Source organism: Cariama cristata, unplaced genomic scaffold, assembly GCF_000690535.1.
Source record: "Cariama cristata isolate BGI_N322 unplaced genomic scaffold, ASM69053v1 scaffold9022, whole genome shotgun sequence".
NCBI classification, from domain to species: domain Eukaryota; kingdom Metazoa; phylum Chordata; class Aves; order Cariamiformes; family Cariamidae; genus Cariama; species Cariama cristata.
Genome location: NW_009604377.1, coordinates 2474 through 24229, shown reverse-complemented (window position 1 = coordinate 24229; position 21756 = coordinate 2474). Strand labels below are relative to the sequence as shown.

General features: G+C 35.9%; 1 protein-coding gene across 1 annotated transcript; it reads left to right on the top strand.

Annotated features, from left to right (window-relative positions):
• Positions 1 to 224: 224 nt before the first annotated feature.
• Positions 225 to 18703, top strand: LOC104158012 (breast carcinoma-amplified sequence 3-like; the record flags this gene model as incomplete). Its single annotated transcript, XM_009695569.1, has 4 exons — positions 225 to 301; positions 2097 to 2180; positions 8596 to 8766; positions 18610 to 18703. Coding segments are annotated over 4 exons (426 nt in total), but the record flags the coding sequence as incomplete, so codon positions are not given.
• Between the last annotated feature and the right edge of the window lie 3053 nt (positions 18704 to 21756).

Genomic DNA, 21756 nt, shown 5'->3' with positions numbered 1-21756 from the left:
AAATGCAAACATAGGGAGAAACGAGTATTTACACATAATTAACTGTTCAAAATCGCTCATCTAACCACAGTCTTATCTTTAGGAACAAAAATGTAAGCATTTACTGAGTGATATTAGCAATTGAAAGGTTTTGGTTTTGACTTTTTGTTTTCTTGGCAATAAATAAAATTCTTTGTAAGAAGTCATAAAGCTATTTCTTAATGTTGCCTTCTAAAACTTTTCAGGCTGCTATCCTTGTCCAGGGCCAAACATGAATCCTATTGCTCTTGGAAGCCGTTGGCTTGCTTATGCAGAAAATAAGGTAAGGAAAGGTTTAATTTCAAAAAATACTTCTCTCTGGTTCCAGATTTTGTTCTAGCTTTTGTACATGGGGTGGGGGGTGGGGTGGGGAGAAAAGAGAAAGCCTAAGAAAAAAGCTATGCACTAAAAATGATCTGTAAGAGGAGTTGCGTAATGATGACAGATCTAATCTTTGACCCACAGTGGTTGTGCTTTGGTATTTATGTGTGTCATATATTTACTCTGCACATTTGATTTAAGCTCGTGAACTTGGAAGGCATAAGTATGTAAGTAGCGTAGGCAGAGAAGACAGCTATCAAAATGTGTTTTCAGTGAGGTCACTCAATAATCAACCTATTTTGTATTTGAAGAGTTTAAAGCACTTAATTATAGACACTTCTGAAAGCCAAGTGAGGATTCTTAAATTCTGTTTGGGGAAACTGAGTCTGCACAGACCCGGTCGGTTTGTCTGAAACAACACAGCAATGCAGTTTGTAGGTTAGGGAATAGTACTAAAAAGCCCACTTTTTAACATCTTTGCTGAAAGTGTTAGGCTCTGGGAAAAAAAATGAAGATGTTGAAATAATTTTTCTTATTTCTAGAGGCAGAAGAAGAAAATAGATGCCAAGCAAAAAAATTATCACTCTTTTTACCCAGCACTATGCTAGAGAAGTGCTTGTGTATTTAAAGCTTGAAGTGTTCGAAAACTTTAAATTCATCCTCTAATGCCTTATTTTTATTTCAAAGCAGATGTTTTTTCTCCCTTCCACCTGTGACTGGAATAGCTATTTCTAGAGCTGAACCAGAAATTATCAGAGAAGCAGACTTTAGAAATGTATTTGTTGTTACACCTTTTCAAGCACAACTGATTTCTCTCCAAATTCAGGCCTGCCTTTCCTTTAATGCCATGCCTGTGTGGTTTCATAAAACTTAACCAGTCAGCCTAGGTTTTAGAAAGTACTGCTGCCAAAAATATAAGCCACTGATCAGCACAAGAATTCTATCGCAAAAGGAATTGAAATGGCTTGTGTGTTCCCAGGTATATTCCTTGTGGACTTCCCCTTTCTCCCTAGTTTAACTATTTTTATTCAGATACTTAAATATAAGCAGAAGAGGAAAGCCTGAAGAAACAAATAGGTCTTACAGTGATTTTTAATTTTCTTTTCAGTAAAACAGTTAAACAGGCAACATGTTCTGTGTACAAGTAACAAATCTCTATAGTTGTTTTTTGTAATTTTATGTAGTCAGAAGCACAGATTCTATTGTTAGGGTTCAAAGGCAAAAACTGCTTTTGTAGGTTGATGGCAGGTAGAAGAGTCTTGGTTTGATTCATTAATTTTGAAGGAAGGCAATATAGAGTAAACCCCATGTACGTTCTTTAGTCTATTAAATGTAAAGTTTCAAGTAGCTCTTTTCCTTTGTCATTTCTTTGCTTGCTAGTCATAAAAAGGAGGGGAAAGCCGCACTCAGATTCTTAGAATATCTGATATTTAATGTTACATATACATGGCTAAAGCTTTTGATTATATTTATTTAAATTTATTTGTGGTATTGCTGCCAGACCAAAAATCCCACCATTTCAAAGTTTATGAATTCTTAGTGACTACTCATCTTGTAATTGAAAACTGGAGTTGAGTACGCGACAGTCTGGGTGGCACCCAGAAGATTATAAAAAGGGGTTAAGTGTCTCAGCAGGGCTTTTTGCTATTTGTAGGAAAAAACACACCACTGTACATGATAAATAAGAGCTATGGTAATGGGTTATGGGTTTGTGTAGTTTAATAGTAGTTACTTGGTTGCTGTCTTTCTTCTTGTAGCTGATCCGATGCCATCAATCCCGTGGTGGAGCCTGTGGAGACAACATTCAGTCTTACACTGCCACAGTCATTAGTGCTGCCAAAGTGAGTACATCATCTGCTGCTGGGAGAGGTTATCATGGAAGATAATTATTAGGTTTCCCTGCTGAATTGTACTGTGTGTCATCGGCTCCCCTCCACCTCCCCTTTCACAAAAGAGGAAAACACAGTAAGAAACATGCTAGCATTAGCACCATGCGTATGGTCCTGATCCTGCAAATCTCTGAGTAGCCATTGTTTTTCACAAAGTATTCCTGTCCTTCTGAACTAATTTTTAAAAATTTTGTTTATTACAAACAGCAGTTTGTATCATGGTACTTGATATTCATGACTCCTGGTACAGGAAAATCATAGTAAAATGGATTTGTATAATGACTATTCATAATACTACAAGTTTACATGATTAGAAATCAACATTGTAAATTACTAGTCTTTTAGCATCCTGAAAACTGACTTTACAAGTGCTTGGTGCTTTTTGAACTCAATCACACTAGCATTATATGTTTTAATCTCTCTGAAGGATGACAGCACAGTACTGCAGCTAATTAATTACGGGGCAGTTTTCTTTGAAGGTTAGAGTTTATTAATGACTGTTTACATATAGGTTCCATTGCCTAGTTTTCTTAGTTAAGATGACATTATAATATCCCTCTGTTTTCAGAGAAATGTCTGGGTTTTCATAATATCAAAAGAAGACCATGGCTTGGAAAAATCTTAAATGAGCCAAAGAGTATGCAGAACTGTTGTTTTACTGTTCCCTCCCCACCCCGCGCCTTTCCTTGAGGACTTGCCTGCAACATCTTGCCAAGTAATTTCTTTTTTCACACACGCAGAGGCACACACACACACAAAGTGAGTTTTGGCATTGTCTGGCAAACTTCATGCTGATTACAAGCTTTCATTGTAACCACTAGCCTTTTCATTTCTGATAGGCACAACAAAACAAATCTAATAATAGGAATTAAATGACAGCACAGAACAGAAAGCTCAGCGTCACTGAAGAAAACAACAGTTACAAGAACCCACAAAGACAGACATAGGGCATGCCATCTCATGTAAAAACACAACATAAAAACAAACATATTCCATCAACATAGCTTTGGACACAATCTCACTGTGCCTGGAGGAGGAGAAAAAAAATCAGGTTTTTTTACATTGTTGAGGAGAACTTCAATTGCTGTTCTTCTGAAGACATCTGAAATTCACTGTATCTCTTTGCATACTTTCACTATCAGAAAAAAAAGAGGGGAGGAATCTCCCCAAACTCCTTCAATCTCAGCGTCATTAATGTGTTTTTTTTATAGCGCAGATAAGTTTGAAAAACCAACTGGCTTAGCGTGATCAGCCACAGCTATGATCAGATGTGGTAGAATCTTACAAACGGATCACAGTACTGCCAAAGCCAAGCCTACGCATGACTGAAGAACAGGCGAAAGCTTTCTTAAACCATATAATGATTGTCAAAGCGTTCCCATAAGCATAGAAGACTAAGCACTAGTCTGCTTAATTTTTTTCAACAGACTAAAAAAGCTAAAAACGGAGGACATCTTTTATAGCCCTTACCCCCAAAGACTGTGGATAACTAGGTGTTAAGGCCAGTAAGGACCTTATCTGCTGAGTAGTACTAGCCAAGGATCATAATCTAGAATTAGATCTAGATTAATTAGTACTAGCCAAGGATCATAATCTAGAAATTCCCACATTAAGCTGAACGTCTGCAAACACTGAAGTAGTGATGTTGCGTCATGTGAATAGATACTGAAGATAAAATGTGTTTTAGTCTCCGTACAGAGAGAAAGTAATAGTGAAAGTTAGGAAAATGGATAATCATAAGGGCACAATCTCTATGCTAATTTGTATTTTGCACAGCACATTGCTTTTGCTCTCAACTGGCTGTTAGATGTTACTTTTATAGGCAAGATTAATACTAATGCAGTTTTAAATATTTGCACGATTTAGCTCTTGACTATATCTCAGCCTTACCGTATTAATTTGTTATTCATGTCTGAGTGTGCAACACTAAATCTGAAGTGTTTATTACCAATTTCACTGAATCTTGGCTTACTGTCTAGCAAGTTTTCATCTCTGATAACTGAAAAGCTGACTTTCTTGTTGGCAAATATATACTCCAAATATCTGTTGCTCTTTGTCCATCTTATTACCTCACCATAAACTTTACTTCTTGCTTAAGTAAGTCTTCATTTATAAACCTCTGCTGCTGTTACATCTTATCAGCTTGCAGTGGTTTGTAATTAATTTGCTTTGATCAGCAGAGGTATTAGCTTTTTTGAAAGTGGATGTCCTTTTCTGTTCCCTCCACTGCTGCTTTTTGGTTCGGAAGTGGTTCCTTAAAGTTCTTGTTTTGTCAGATTATCTTGGGTTACAGCCTTTTCTCTGTTTGGGTTCCAATTTCTTATTGAAGGAAGTGAAAGAACCATCATATAAAAGAGAAAGATAAAGCTGAGAGCAAAGAGTAATTTCAACAGGTTCATTTCTGAGAATTAGCTTTTGGATCCTTTGTAGAAGTTCTCAATGGCAGTACAGAAATTTACTTTAATGGTATTACCTTTGATGAGAAACATTTTTGAATGTCCTGGTAGTGAACGGTGGGTTTGTCCTCAGTGTGATATACTGCTGTGTACTGTACTTGATGCAGCAGATAAATTTCCTCCTTAATCAAAGAACTTAGGAGTCAGAAGCTCCTCTGTTAACCAAGAGTACTGAGGTCAAAATTGTGGTCATGTTGGAGTGTGTTGTTTACTGGTGCCCAAATTCTTGTCATTCTGGTGCCGTTGTGAAGAATTCCTTTACATCGTCTTCCTGTTTGATTATATAGTTTCTAGAAGGATTTTATTTTGAACATGGAACTTTTTCCTGTTTCTCCTTAGATGCATCTTGCAAGAGCACTGCTTTCTGCTGTTGCTGGAAAAAGACTTGCGTTTTTTCCAGCTCCATCTCTTGTTCTCATTTCCCGACATTTGTTTGCTGGCTTTCTGTCTGTTCATGTTCTAAAAAGCTCTGATATTTTTTCTAATTTGACCAAGCAGAAAATTTCTGAAAATAGAAAACGTGTCAAGATTCCAATTTAGGTTAATGTTTAGCAAAGACAGAAATTGATGCGTTTGGAAAAATGAAAATAGTGTTCCTTATGGGATGAAGATTCTTTTCACTCCAGTTGAACAAACACAGTAGAATGGACATAGAACATCTTTCAGAATAAACCCCATTATTACTTAACAGTATTATTGATGGGAGAATATTGAGGTGCTTGGTTTGAGATAAGCATCTAAATGTGAAATTGCTTGTTATAATTACCCGTATTTGTCCATTTTGGTTGCAACAAGGAAGGGGACATAGGAAAAGACATTCTTATGTCTCCAAACTTGGGTTTTTTTTTTCCTATGTCTTCTTGAAGAGAGGTTTGGTCCCACCATGTCCCTGGGTGAGTCACGTTTCAGCTCGCTCTCTGTTCAAGTGGTGCTCATGCAGACCTTCCCCATCCTGATGTATCCCTAGTGGTCAGGCTTGCCAGGCAGTTTAAGATGAATTTCCTAATAGGTTTCTTCCCTGTCCTACCTCTTTTCAGAATATGCAGCAAGAGCAGGAGAGGGAAACATCTTTGCGAAGCATGAGCATTTCAACAAACATTTAGTTTGAACTTGCATCTGTAATTGATTGTATGGTCATTTTGCTGAAACTAACCATGAGGCTTTCATATTGTTGATTACCAGGGCATATCTTTTTGATACTTCTTTTTGCTTTCTATAGATTTTTTCATTTCTAAACAAATAAATCATGTAAAATGTATTTATTATGAGAAACAGGAACAATATATTGTTTTATCACTAAAAGGATGCAAGACCTTTGTTGGAACAAAACAGCTTAACAGGCACTGAATGATACATTTTAATTTTGTCATCTAATTAAAGTTAAATTATTTTTCAATTAAATGAGGTATGAGCACATACATTTATTTTAATTAAATATATATGTCTATCTTTATGTTTGAATGAATGTGAACAGTCTCATTTTTAAGAAGATAGGGTACATGTGAGCATACAAATAATTTGTGTGTTTGCACGATGCACATCATTGCATACAAAAGGAACTAGATCAAGTATGTCAACTTTATTTGTAAGAAAATTTTACTGAGTATGCACTGGCAGGTTCCCATCAATGACAAAGGAACTGGGACAGTGCAAACTTTAACCTATTTCATTTAAAATGTATTCCGTCTGTCACATGTCTAGCATCAAATTATAAACCAAGTTCTTCTCACCTCATAACTTTAGTTGATTCTTTCTCCATATCTTTTAATCCTATAGTGGTAAAGTGATTTAGCAAAGGCTGCATCTGTTTTCTCTTGTTACCTGATAACTTCTTAATGAGTACTAACAGCTTATGTGAGAGCAAGGTCATTAGCTCTAATGGATGGAGGGACAGCTGATATGGCATGGGAAAGGTTAAAGATTACCAGAGAAGTTTTTGCAAATATACACATAGCACAAAGAAGTAAGTGCCGTAATGGTTTTGCACTGATATTTCTGAGCTAATGGCCTCGGCCACATCTTTGTACACCTATTACTTCTCAGGAGTCCTGCAGTCACAGTCTACTCTAACGTGTGACGGTAATTCATTTTGCTAGATAAGCATGTTAATTTTTTTTCTAGAGAGCTATAAATTTATACTTGGCACTTTGTTATCCAATTTCTCTAGTTACAATATTAAAGATATTTTCTAAAATAGGTCAATTACAATTCTTGATCTTTTAACTTGCATAGGTATTTTGCCATGTAGTACTTCTATACTGATTTCTCCTTCCTGCTGTATAAACTGCCAGTGCATTTTACACGATTTTAACTATTGGCCAGAAAACTGCCTTGTCACTTGTCGTAAGGAGAGTGTCTGTTGAAGTGCGTTCTTGCCATGGCATTGGGTCTATTTTAGGTCTATTCCTGAGATATCATTATCTGCTTTATGTTATTATGTTTTTCACTCTTCTGGATTTGCCACTGTTAAAATTTGTTTTATTCTCACTTGTTGTACCTAAGTATAAAAAGAAATAATAAGTAACAAATGGCAGGATGTTACCAAAGACTTTAAACCCCAAAGACATTCCTATGATAAAGGCATGGCTCGATTTTAAGTGGTAGTATCTCCATTAGCATTAATGGGGTAAGTACATCAGCTGAGGCATCTCAGAGGTTAATCAGGCTTCCTGGCTGGATATTGCCGTCAATACAGTGTGGCGCCTAATTCTGTTGGCCCTTCAGAGGTTTTCCTGACAACACACTAACAGACTTTGTGTAAGTCATTTCCTATGAATTATTAAAACAAACGTTTGGCTGCTAATTGATGAACACTAATGTGTTTTCTAATCACTGCAGTTTGAGATTTTAGCACTAAACAAAGCAGTTGCAATTGATTTGTGGCTGCTTCTTGGTTTCAGTCTGTGATCTGTACAGTTTTTTTCCTTTTCAATTTAGCAGGCAGCTTAGCTTGTCTTTTTAGTTAAGAATTGACTTGTTATAGTGTCGTTCCATTCTGATCTCTGTTGCTATTTCTTATTTATGTTGCATAATAAATCTGCTCAATTCTTTATAGGCAAATAAGGTGCAGTCCTTGATTCAAGGAGAAAATATTTAAAGTTGTAGTTTGAGTTGGTTTTCTTTAAATCTGTTATCTTTCCTACTGTGTGTACTCTCCCTCTTCGAATAAAATAAAACAACATAAAAACAGTCTTCAGCATCTTTAGATGATAAAAGCTGGTGCAATGAATATGTTTTCAAACCCACATCTGGAAAAGATGCAGACTGTGGAAAGTCACGTTATTTGAAACGGGATATGTGTGTACTTTCTACAGAGTTGTCCTTTCTAGTACCTTGAGGATGACGTTTTTGATTTTACTGGGTTTGAATCCCATATTCAGTTTTAATGCTACAAAAGGCACAATTGCTGAGAAATAAATGAATATGTCTGTCATACCTATCAAAGGCCAAACTCCTTGTCTCTTGCACTCATGCAGGAAACGTAACTATTTCAGCATTAACCATTAGGGCCTATAAGTAACACTGCCCTCCACACGCACCCATCTTGGCTTCATCATTTGATTCTTCAAACTATCCATGCTCTGTACCCCTTGGAATAAGTAAATAATAAAGTTGAAGAAAGAAAAAACACTAACATTTAGACAACATTAAAATACTTCTTTTTTTCAAGAATATTTTGAAAGCATTTAATTCTAAAATAAAGGTGAATACTTCAAACTGATAGGATGCTAATTTGTTTCAAGGTATTTCTGTTACAGCATTTTGCAGCTTATATGTCACTTATAAAAACATTTGTTTTGTGTGCTTCTGGTGTGTGCAATCTGGTTATATTAATTGTGTTGAGAAAAAATTCAAGATAGATCCACAAAACAACTCTAAACATTATTTATTGGTTCTCTTTCTTTTTTTAGACGATAAAGACTGGACTTACAATGGTTGGGAAAGTAGTTACACAGCTGACAGGGACGCTGCCTTCAGGAGCAACTGAAGAAGAAATTTTAGCTCATAGCAACATTCGTCGAAGTCCTCTGGTGCCTGGAATCATCACTATCATTGATACAGAGACAGTTGCAGAAGGGCAGGTAATACAGTTTGCACAGAAACAGAATGTGCATTTGTTTTCACAAAAATCTTGGGTAAATCTATTTTATGCTTTTCAAAATGAAAAATAGATGAGATTTTTGCTAGATCAAAAACTTTTACAAACATGCGCAGCTGTGATAAAGTCCTGTTTGGACTTGAAATTAAGCCAAAATATATATTGTCCGTAGAACATATTTATGTGACATTTTGACAAGTTCAAGTGTGAAGTGTCACATTTTGTGTCTCTAACACTTGTTCATAATTGACATTGATTTATGCTGATCAGTTGAAATGTATATGTAGTCTGATTATATTTATTAATATATAATGTGGCTGGAAAATGTGATTGTCTAGAAATACGGTGAATTGTTGAATTCCAGTTTAAAAAAAGATGTTGAGTGAGGCGGCATATTAAGTATAAAAGCTTATCGTTTTACATAAATTTCAAAACTAAAATGTAATCAAGCATGATGCTGTTTTGTGAGACATATGTACTGTAATAATATACAGTACAGTGTGTCAGGCAAAATCATTTGTTAAAAAAATCCATGCCATTATCACACAAACTTTAATTTGGTGTTTTGTACTGTCTTTGAGACAGAGAAGATATCCATGTCTTTTTCTGCTTGTTTCCATCAGTCATTTCATTTTGAAGTGTCTGGTCCTGGAATCAGTGTTTATGTAGGACTCCCATACACTTCATTATTCTGTAACTACTTTGTTAAATTTTTTTCCTAATGTTCACATTTATTGAATTTAAAAAGAAAAAACAATTTATTTTTTCTTGTTTTCCCCTATCATTATGATGCTTATTGCAGGTAAGCTAATACGGTATTAGTGATAAATCAGTAGTCAGGTTGCTTTCTTTTCATAGCTGAGAAGAAAATAAAATGTTTTACTTGAAAACAAACAAAACAAACAAAAACCCCAGTATGCTGTTTGGGCTGTGGTTGTTCCTGAGATTTGTTTTTGGAAGTACTTAGCCAAGTAATGTTACATTGAAAGGGGATTGTTCATAGAACATCATAGGTCTTTTCTTGCAAAAATAAAATAAAAATGCGAGAGGGGGGGCAGTATAAGAGAATGGAAAAAAGAATTTATTTTACTTAAAAACTTAGAGTGAGGTCTTAAAATAAGTCTGGCCATTGGAGTTTGTTTTTGTTTCCTGGGGGAAAAAAGGTATTTTGGCTCTTCTTATACTGCCAGAAAAAAAAAGAGAGGAAAATTTTGCTTCATAAATTTCTCATGAAGCTTTGTTTAATGTGGTCATTATTTCTGATGGTCATTGTCTGTGCTTTGATTCTTCTGCATAGACCTAGGGGGAAAAAAAATGATATATTTTAGGTTTTTAAGTCTTGTTATGTATGATTTAGAGGTTTTATGAACTTGTCCTCTGACCTTAACAATAGTAGGGAGCTATCGAGCCTAAAGGGCACTATGGAAGAGTAGTTGTAAAAATGATAACACTTGCCTTGTCCAAATACTGCTGCTGTAACATAAATAAGCCATCAGTTCTAGTAAAATAATTTTTGTCTTGAATCTCTAGGGAAGGAGGCTCGAAGTTAGATATCCTAATTGTTTGTATGTCTTGCTTTCATATTTTTGTGATCTGAAGTTTTAAAATGCTATTAATAATTTATTTTCAGTACTGAGACTGTCTTTCAGAATTGGCATTGTATTTTTTCCAGGAAAGATAAATTAATCTTTCTTTTGCATTGTTAGGTTTTTGTTGTACAGAAGACTTTTCAACAATCTTTTCTTACTGAAATGTGCATCTAGTAAAAAGAAAGTTGGTTAAAAATGAATACACTTTGTACATGGTCTAAGTAAAGACTGTCATTCAACACTGCCCCAGTAAAGGACCTTCTAATGTAAGCAGTGTCGTGTGTGCTCACGATCCCCACTGAGATTTTGTGCATCACTCCAGCTGTATTTCCTTTGCTAGGTGGAAATGCAAGTTTTCATGCATGGAGCCTCATCTGAATGTGGCAGATTCTGAAGTCAGCAGTTGTGTGAATTGACTTGTCCCAAGGAGCCTGGCAGAGATCCTGTGCTTGTGTGCTGGCAGAAGCAGGCAAGCCTGCAAGAAATGACGTGCTACTTTAGATGGCACGTGTTTGTGCTAGCTGGGTAGTCCTGGCTGGTCTTTCTAGCATAATCGAGTGAAGCTTCAGTTCAGGAAAGCATTTTAGCAAGTCTGACCTTTAAATGATGTGAGTAATCTCACTGACCTAAATGTGATTGCTCATATACTTCAACATAAACTTGTGATTACGCATCGTGCTGCTTTGAAATCTGTACGGCTGTTTGAGCTACATAGGTTCTTCCTCGTTGTATTAATTTCTGAAATTATTTTACTCTTCTGTGGCAAATTGGTTTGCTGATAGTAGTCATCCAAACCACATTATTACTGACACTTTAGTTAAAACAAAAGAGTGATTGAGCAGATTAACTGATGCAGAGTGCAGCCTCACCTGTGTTTTAGAGAAAGTAATTGCTGTACAGCAGTACAGCGAATGCCTTGCTTCGGTTAATCTCAGTTTCCTTGATGCTGTGTGGCAGGGATTTTTCTAAAGTTACTGGTTTATCATCCCAGTTTTTAGGTTGCAGGTGGGAAATAAAAGGTCTGGGTGGGTATAAATAAACACTTAGTGGCATTTCTACTTCCTCCCATGATGAAGATGCCTGTTCTGGAATATTTCATTTCTGCGTGATGGGGATGCTGCTGGATGGCTAATGCCCGTTACAAGCATCAGTCTTCCTAAACTGAGTGGGAAACCACAAGAATTAGTAATGCCTACCAAGTGTTTTCTGGACTGAATTAACAGTTTGAAAACCTTGCTTCCCTTTCATCAGAGATTTGTCTAGCAACTATGTACATGTATTTGTGTGTGTTTGCATGGTTTTCAGAGGTTGTCAACCTAATTGTAAATGAGGGGAATTTCGGAAGCAGGAACGAGTTATTTTCTTATCAGCGGACTCCTAATGTAAAAGGAATACCTCACCTTCTTCCAGTCAATAAAGATTTCTGTCTACCTGCACAGCCTAACTAAGAATTTGGGTGTTGTATTTCCTAGTTATAAAATAGATCTTTAAGATAACATAGTAAAAAAGGAAGAAATCTGTTTTAAAAAGAGAAAGCAAATGGAAGAAGACGACAGTAAATCTGAGGCAAGCAAGCATGTCCTTTTGAAGGAGAAATAAGCACTTTTTTTCAGCAGGGAAGCAGTTTGGGTTTTTTAAAATACGTATATATAAAGGCTTGCAAAGTAATGATGGACGTGCTTGTCCATTCACTTTGAGCGCAGCAACACAGGTTTTAAAGATGGAGTGAGCTGCTCTGTGCATTTGTACGAACATACAGATTTATTTGCCGGTAGGATGATTAAGGAACATGTTTTGGACATAAGCCAGAAGGACTAACTACAGATTTAAATTTTCACTAATTTTTTATTATATCTGCCATTTCAAAGATATCCAATATAAAGAATGCAAGACGGAACTCAATGCATTTCACGAAATGTGCTGTGCTACCATGGCAGAGGTTGAAATACTAGCTTATGTCTGAAAAATACACAATTAAAGACCAAAGAAATCTTCTAATGTAATCTTGCAGGATTAAATCTTTTGGGAAAATATTTTTAATAAACCTTATGAATGTAGATATTGTAGTAAAATCTTATACTCAGCAGTTGTTTATATGATAGCTCTTACTTTCGTAATTGGTGGTACTTTAAGAAAATTTGAATTATGAGGTAATTAAATAAATGCAAAGGAATGTAGAATTATTGAAGTTGGCTGTCATGATATATTTGTAAAGGGAGTAAAAATAATTATCGAGATGCCCAAGTAACTTTGTGGTAAGCCAAAATATGTTCACAAGGTTGTGTGCTTGTTTAAACTTCTTTCTAATGGAGTGTTAGCAAACTTTTCAGTTAGATGTAATGACTATTTATTTGAATCTGTTAATTAGTTGAAATGGATAAAACTAAAGCTGTACAGATGTCCTCTTTTTCAGTAATTGGAATTAAATGTGTAAGACTTCAGTGGCTTGAGTTTTAAAGAAAAATTATTTTCTTTCGACCTTTGTTTCTGTATTCTTAATTAATTAATCAACTAGGCCACCCACATGTAGGCTGCAATAATGACCTTTCTCAAAAGTCGCCAGTTTTGTGACTGAATGTAAATCTGTTAAACATCTAACATTTAGTTGACAGAGAAATATGTGGTCATTTAAAAATACAAAACTTGATATTCAGTGCTTTTGATAGAGCGATGTGATTGATGAGATATCACTGTGTTGCTTTCACAGATTGTCCAAAACTCATGAAAATATTTGAGGAAATATTTTAATAACTTCTAAAAATAAGATAACATGTTGATCTTTTTATGTTCTAACATGTGATTGGTACTTTTTTCTGTTCCCTATTAACTTTTTATTGCATTAAAAAGGAATTTTCAGAAAAAAACTGCAGACTGCTGCAGTTTCCAAAGTTCATTTTTATTTGGTAAGGAGTTGATAACAATTGAAACAGATGCTTATCAGGAGCAAGAATTGTTGTGAAACTTTGGTCTAAAGCAAAAAGAAGCTAAAAGAATAAAGTGCATTCAATAATAAAACTTTAACTACATATGTAATTCCACTGGTCATTAACACCAGTGCTTTTATTTATAAGAACAACCTTCAGGAAGGCTAATTTGATGTTCTAATGCTCATATATTTGGCATCAATTTTCTTCACTTTTTATATCTACGTGTATTACAGAAGAATTCTTTTTATATATAAATATAAAAAGAGCAACAGGATTCCCTCGCAGCATAATACTGTCTGCCTTACTTTTATTAAAGGAGATCTGTTTTTTGTCAAGAAGACATTTTTGTCTCAGATAAATGGTTCAGGCTGAGCACAAGGCTGTTTTGAGTTTATGCTGGATTCTATTAAAAGGAGTGCAGTAGTTAATGCCACAGATTTATCACTTTTAGCCCTTTTCCACTGATGTTTGACCTTAGCTATATGTTGGGGGAGGCTAACTGGGGGGGTCAGTTTTTGTGCATACGTCTTAGGAACTGAAGCAAACACTGCCCTGACTTCAGGTACTTAAATCAATGGAGATCTTAAGTATACGTGCAAAGATCTATTTATGATATAATATTCATATTTATAAATATTGCCAAACCTATTTTTTCATGATGTTGGGGTTGTTCTCTCTTCATTTTATTAAGAGTAGGACCTGCTTGATTAGATTTGTGTCAGTTTTTATTTGTGTTACTTTCATGTTTTATTTAAAAACATGTCTCCACTGGGAGAAGTGGTATAATTTGCCTTTAAAGATTAAAATAATTCAAGTCATAATTACTAGTGGCTTCTGTTCAGCAGTATGGAAAATACAATGAATGAAGAAAAATATGGCATAGGAGAAAAAAGCTTCGTCTTCAGCTATCTCTTGCCCTCAAAGCAAACCCTGTTTTCTGATAGTAAATGTAATGATCCCCTAGGTGTTTTGTCTCTTTCTCTTTTAGACTAAGATAAAGAGGACTTGATTCATCTTCGATCAACTGCAGCGTTCTGTTGGACTTTAATAGCGCTGGCTTGAGAGCTGCAGCCTTGGCTCTGCATGTCCAGCTTTGGACTCTGGCTGGGCAGCTACTTTGAAAATTGTGTTGCAGTGCTCTTGATAAGATAGTATTTGGGCATCAGAAACAGGCTGAGTACTCCTTTACAACGCCATCCTGGTAGAAGAGCCTTAGTGTTTGTTTCTTGTTGACTGTTTTACTCTAAAATGATGCTTCTATTTTTAATGGTAGGGAACTCTGCAAGGAAGATATTTGAGCATCCTTATGAACCTCGGTGACTATGCAGTCATAAGAGTAAAGCTAAGATTTATGAACCTTTTTCAATGAGAGGCTTTGTAAGGTCTTTTAATAGTAGAGTGGTTAGAGGCCACTACCTTGGAGAACGAAGCCTATTTGGGATGAAGAAAATTGCAGCCCCGGGATTCTTGTGGGCTTTGCATGCTCTTTGCCTCGGGAAGGTGAATGAACTGCTTCCTTCGAGCTTTTTGACAGCACTTGGATGCGTTTATTAGGCAGTTCGTACCCACTATTTTGACTTCCAAGAAAAATTTCCAACTCCGCTCTTTTCAGTGGTAAGAAACCATAAACTGGCCAAACGGAACCAGTTGTACAATGTTGGTATTGATTTAATATGCCATTTGTTAGCCTACAGACATTGTTCTCTCCGGCACCTTTGCAGATAGCGTCTTCCATTTCAGCCTTTACAAGAAATGGTTTCTAAAATCTGTGAAGCCTGTGGTGTGGAGGCCATGAATGCTTCTTGATTACTGTACAGCTCTGATCTTCATCCTTCTCTGCATGAAATCTCTGCTACTTGATCGATCCAAATTTATATGAACTGTTGTACTGAGGCTGTTATATCCATTTAAAGATCTCCACTACAGAAAATAATGTATTCCAGTATGAAGTATCTCGTGATATATCAGCATACTTTTGTCTTCTGTAAGTTGTATACAATGGTGAAAATCATACTGTGATTTTAAAGCTATGTAAGTGCTAAACTGGCATGTGAGCCATGCTTTTCTTTTGTGACAGGTTTGGAAGGGACATTTCCAAAGAGGCTCTTCTTTGGTTGATGATGTAGTTAAGTCAACTGCTGTAATTTCTTTGTTTCCCCCCCGCTTCCTTTGTAGTGTTGAAATCATAAAAAGTGATGTATGTTTTCCCCAACTGTCCACTGCAAAGGTGCAGGGGAAGGACATGACAAATCTTGCAGTGCAACCTGAAGATTTAAATACAAGTCGGTGATTTCAGAAAAAGTACTTTTCTTCTCTTTTCCACAAGAATTTATTTTTTCATGTTGATTTTTAAAAAAATGAAGAACATTTTTTCAACTTCATCTTACCTTGGACAAGCAAGTGTTGTTTCCACGTGTGTGTTTCATAAGCAAGTATTTCCAATCGGTGGCCACAGTGACAGATATCAGATGTCAAGAAAGGAGGTGGCATGGCACCACCACAACATGAGTTTCAGATTTTCCACTATCCAAGGATTTCCAAATTTTTGACTAACGAAGGTGCTTTTGTAGGTGTGGGGTTTTTTTTTTTTACTTTTTTTTAATTGCTTGGCTAATGCAGGAGACTAGCATATTTTAATTTGAGTCTGAAAGCTCTGCGTGAGCCAGGCTTGGTGGCAGGCGAGGGTTTCAGGATCCACAAGCTCACAGTGGCTCTTCTTTCTTGATCGGACACTATACCGATAGAAATACAAGGAAGAAGAATTTATCACAAAAAATGGAATTGTATAACAGCCAAAATAAGGACTAGTTTGCTATACCTGAAAATCAACTTTTGCGGTAAAAAGTGAAGATTTTTAAAAACTCCTTTTAGATTAAACACAAAAGGTGTTTTTTCCAGGAAGATAATTTTAAGCAGTGATTGAAAAAGACATTTTAAAGCATGGAATCAGTTAGCATAGCATATAAATAATAGATTTGGTCTTCCTTGTATTCTCAAATTGGTATGTCTGAGGTGTTTGACAATTTTTAATGTTGTGGAATTTTTGATTTCTATTTCCACGGGAAAAATATTTAAAGGTTGTCTTACTATCCAGAGTGTTCCTTGTCTGTTGAACAGGGGTTTTGTGTTGCAGGGATAAGTGGTGCATTTACCATTAGTTAAAAAAAAAACAACCAACCAAACAAAAAAACCCCCATGCTGAATTAATCCAGTTTACAGTCTGTAGAAGATGATGCATGTGAAATATGCTATATAACTGGTTTTAGCAATGATTTAGATACTGTTGATACCTACACATTTCTAGATTAAATATTTTTGTTTAATGGACTAGATTTTAAAAAAACCCTTCTATTTCTCTTGTAAAGCTGGTTTATGATGTTACTTGATCATTATCATGTATCTTTAATTAGAGCAAAATGTTTAGGATAAGACCAAGTTACCTAAAAGTGGAAGCTGTGAAAAGATGATGTATAGGAGTTATTTAGAGCAGTTTATACAGGCTGAGAAAAGAACACTGTTTCTTTGAAAAGCTCTTAGGAAGATCTCCAGACCCTTTGGTTAGTGGTTCTGGAATAAGCACGAAATGCTGACAACGGAAAGCAAAACCATAATTGTGCTTATGTGACAGTGCCAAGTAATTTGAACATTTAAAGTAAGTCAGGCGCAGGCCTCTTCATCCTTATTACGTGACTTCTTTAAACATTTAAAGATGATTTGTCTTTTTGAAGCATAAAAATATCAAAAGATTATTCTGATATCTGTTAGGAATAGGAAGTATTAAAAACCTTTTGGATTATTTTGGAAGCAGCAGACAAATTATTCTGAACTTGAAATGGGCAATTTTGCACTATCTTATTAAGAAGGTGGTTGTTGCTTACCACAGAAACCCTGTTATTAAGTCCTTTTCTGACAGATCTTTCTCATTGTTTTACTTAATTTAGTCTTTAACATGATGTAACCAAGGAATAAAATACTTTTACAAATCTTGCATATGTTTCATCCACACATCTTTTGGTGCTCTTCTATAAATCTAAGAATATCTTTTCCTTTTCATACAATTAGACTTCGGTAATACTGTGTACTTTTGGAGGTCCTTTTGTATGTCTTCACAGTCAGCTGTAGTTTTGACTGATCCAAGTAGTTTTATCAACTTCAAATAGCATTTTGTTTAAAAAAAGTCTAAAGTTCATCCTTTCTCCAGAAGATGTGCAGCACAGATCTCAGTCCATATATTTCCTTTTCTACTTAATTTCCCTCAGTTGTGAAAACTCTCTCCTACCTTTTAATTGCTTTTGTGTTCACAAAAAGATATTTTACGACAGCATGATTTCTCTAAGGGGTTTTGATTAACCACCTTTGTAATACTGTTATTTAATGTCTATTGAGGCAATTTCAAGATGGAGAAGATTCTTCTTAGCTGCATATTTCACAATGCAGCTGCTTTCATACACAGTCTTAGTCCTTAGCATTTCTTGCATCTTTTGGAAATCCAGATACCTCAAGTCCGTCACCACTTATGAGCAGGATGCAGGCTGTAGTGTTCCTACCGATGTAACCGATGGAAGGCAAACCCACTTTCTTTGACTGGGTTTTTGATCTGGATTTCTACTTGTTTGCCACGTGTACTTCGAATTCTCCCAAAGAAAATACTGATTTGTGATGGTTAAATATTCCCTTTTCTTTGAAAAACTCTACGCTGCCTCTTGGGTTTTTTCTATTATGTGATTTTTGTTACTGCTTAGAGAAAATCATGTGTTGTTTACAGTTAAAGAACTCTGTGCGCTCTTCAGTGTAGTTACACCAACGCTCCTTGCATTAGTCCAACTGCACGCTGCTGCTGAGCCCGGTGGAATGAGAGCTCCTGTCTACAGGAATGAGCGGGAGAGCTCCTGTCACAAATTTACGAGTAATAGGCCCTCTCGATTCTAGACGTACAGAGAGGTCACAACCCTTCCTTCAGCCAACGGCAATGGAAACCTGAAATGTAGCTTTCTGGTGCACTGCATACAGGCTTCTTTTGTAATAAGCTTCTGTACAGCCATTAATACTTCATGTAACAAAACAGTAATGTTTTTCCAGTAGGGAATCCACATAATCCTTTCTAGTTAATAGTAAGTTATTTGAACATGTCTCATGTCTCTTTCTCTGAAAAAATTATGGAAGATTGTGTTTAGTTCACACAGAGCTATATTTCTAATTCATACCACTGTGTATATCTCATAAAACGATTCCCATATCAGTAAGTTGGTATTTTCTCTTAGATGTATTTTTACTTCCTAACCTTCCTTTGTCTCTATTAATGTTATGCAGGTACTTGTCAGTGAGGACTCTGATAGCGATGGTATTGTGGCCCACTTCCCTGCACATGAAAAGCCTATTTGCTGCATGGCTTTTAACCCTAGTGGTAAGTTATTTTACTGTTTTAATGTGATAGTTGTAAACACGATGAAGACGGTAAAGCATCATAGGTGTGTGTTCCGTGGCTTTGGAGGTATTGCAAATGCTGCTGTGATACGTGCAAATATCTACTCACTGCTGCTAGGGCTTTTGACCTGCTCTGTTGAGTGCTGAATGTGTTATACACTGGTTAATTTGTTTTTTTTTCTGGAAATTTCAAACTTAAGCAACTGTTATACTATGGTATATGTGGGAAAATTCAGTCTACAGCACTTTGAATGTAACAGAAGTACTAAGGAATTCTTTTCTGTTGGGTATCCTGCCAGCCCGGTATCCAGATGTTCTGTTATGCAGGTATCCAGAGGATCAGCACATGTGTTAAATTGTACACCTCCATAAATATGAAAATTAAAATGAATCGTTTCACTGGCACTGTTTTTTAAAGTAACTTACACTGCATTATGTTTTTTGTTGATGAAGAGTTTGCAATTCTACCCTCTCTCCTGAGTGAAATCAACTGTAGTCTGAAAATACTTTTAAACTCCTCAAGAGTACCTATCCCTCTCCTTCCTCTTTATAAATGAACAATGACTGGCAGCAGAGATAACTACAAATCTTGTCTGTTAATAAATCTTGTTAATTTGACAATTAACATGTTTACTACTCTATAGATAGCCAAAAAAATAAGCGTTTTGGTTGATTGCAGAAGTAGTCAGTGAAATGGCTAGCGAATCAACAGCTTAACAGTTTCTAAAATGTAGCAAATGCCATGAAGATCTTGAGGATGAAGTCACATTTCAAAGAATAAAACTAAATGTCTGTCACTTATGTTTTCACTTTTACTGACCAGTTGGTCTTATCCTGACATCCCATCTGTTATGTCAGAACTCTTTAATAGTGGTGTGCAATTCACAGCATTTTCACTGTGAGTTTTCGACATAAAAACCTGTATTCTCATCTGCCTAAATTTTCTTCTGATACTTAAGAGAATTTTTTGTGGAACTCTGTGCATTTAACTGAGAATCAACTATGCTGATTCCAGAACAGTAGTATTTTTGCTTTGTACTCTGGTAGAAAGATAATACATAGAATTGCACAATGCTAATTAAGTGAAATAAATACAACTGCTTAAATTAGAATGTTTTATAGATATTAATTAAATACCTCCATAAGACAATTTTTGACTGTATAAATTTAAGGGAAACAGAATGGTTATGAAAAAGCAAAATTAACTTATTTTTTTTAATTGAACGATATATTTGCATATTATTGGATTACTTGTATTATAATTTCTTTTGGTTTGCTCAGGTACTAAAATTACAGTCCTTTGAATATGATATAGCAGGCTGTTACCTTAGATCTAATGGTGCAGTAAGATACTTAATGGCGAAACACTTTTTCTAATTGGTGTTATTTTTGACTGATTGCAAATTATGCATGTTATGAGATGTTTGCAGGAGGGATGATTCACAGCAAGGTATTGAATCATCCCGCGTATTCTGGGTACAGCAGTATCAGAACAGTTGAAAACTATTCCCTCAGCTGCTACAGTATGAAAGCGGCACTTAACGCAGGATTCTGTATTCTTTATCTAACATCAAGGCAGAATTTTGTTTGAAGCCAGTGTTGTAAGTAACATCATCTTAATCCGTTGGATAGTGGTATATTGCCCATCAAGCTGATCTCATTACAAAGCAGAACAAAACAAGAGGTGGCTTTTGATACTGTCTTTGTCTATTGGCTTGTTGTAGTGAAAAACCACTTTTAGTCATAATTTCAAGCAGTCTCTGTGATGCTGCATTAGAACATAGCAACTGCAAACTTTGGCCGTAAAGGCAAACAGGGAAGAGTGATCTGTTTCAGTGAGCTATTTTATTCTCTATGGCTGATGAAATAGCTTAATTTCATCATGTCTCATCCCAAGGGCCCATAAGCTCCAATACTCCACAGGTATCCGGTTCTGTAAAAACTTACAGGATCATGTTTGAAAAAAATCTAAAACAAAGCCACCACTGACACTGGAAACCACTGGAGGTCAGTGGGTATGGAAGATGGATATATATGATTTTTGTGTGGTAAACCAGTAGAACAGTGCCACAGCCACTCCAGCTGCATTTTAAAGATGCCAGTAAGATACATTTTTGGGATTTCTGCTGTTTATGTTTTCATGATGAACAAGGAGCTGGCTAGGGATGAATTAATTGTGATAAAACAATAGTACAGAATTTATGGGTATCGTTGTGAGAATAGCTCCTGGTTAATATATTGCTTCACTGTAGGATTATCAGAAAACAATCCAATGGGAAGGAAAGAGACTCACTAATGGCAGTCATATTTTTTCCCTAATCTTCCTTTTTAAAACCAAGAAAAAAATCCTTTACTGCACTTACGGTGTCCAAGATACGTTAGGTTGTTATGGGCCTGATGGAAGGTCTGTTGCAAACAATGGCAGGGCTCTTGCTGATAGGGTGTGTGTCCTTTTTTTGTTGGGTTGGTTGGTTTGTTTTTTGCTTTGGTTTTGAGGCTTGGGGGGTTGTTTCTTCCTCCCAGCAAGGTAAATAATCTATGTGGAGTTCCGAGCTGGGTTACTTGGCAGGGGAAGCTTGCTGTACACACAGGCTTTTACATTAGCTGCATTACAAGGCAAAATCATGAAAGAACAAGGAGGGATGTCTCTGCATAGCATTTCATTGTGCTGTGTAGGCATTTCTATAGTGGCTTTTGCTGGCATTAGATCTACCTTTAGTTTAAATTTAAGGTAAATCTATTGAATTTTTTTTCTTTTCCATTTTTGAGGTATTCGGAGAAGGAAGAAACTTGGCATATAGTTAGGTATTTTGGTATTCGGTCTATGGCTAGTCTGAAAATCTGGTTGAATAATAAAATAAAAAACTTGAAATATAATTTCTGTGTATACTTGAGGGGTACCATAGTTGCTTTTTTTTTTAATGCTGCCTAGCATGTCCCTGTATACCTCTTACAGACCCTTATGTTGCTTGCTAAGACATATAAGTATGCTTGCTAAGACATAGAGCAAATCATGTTTAACATTAGAAAGGA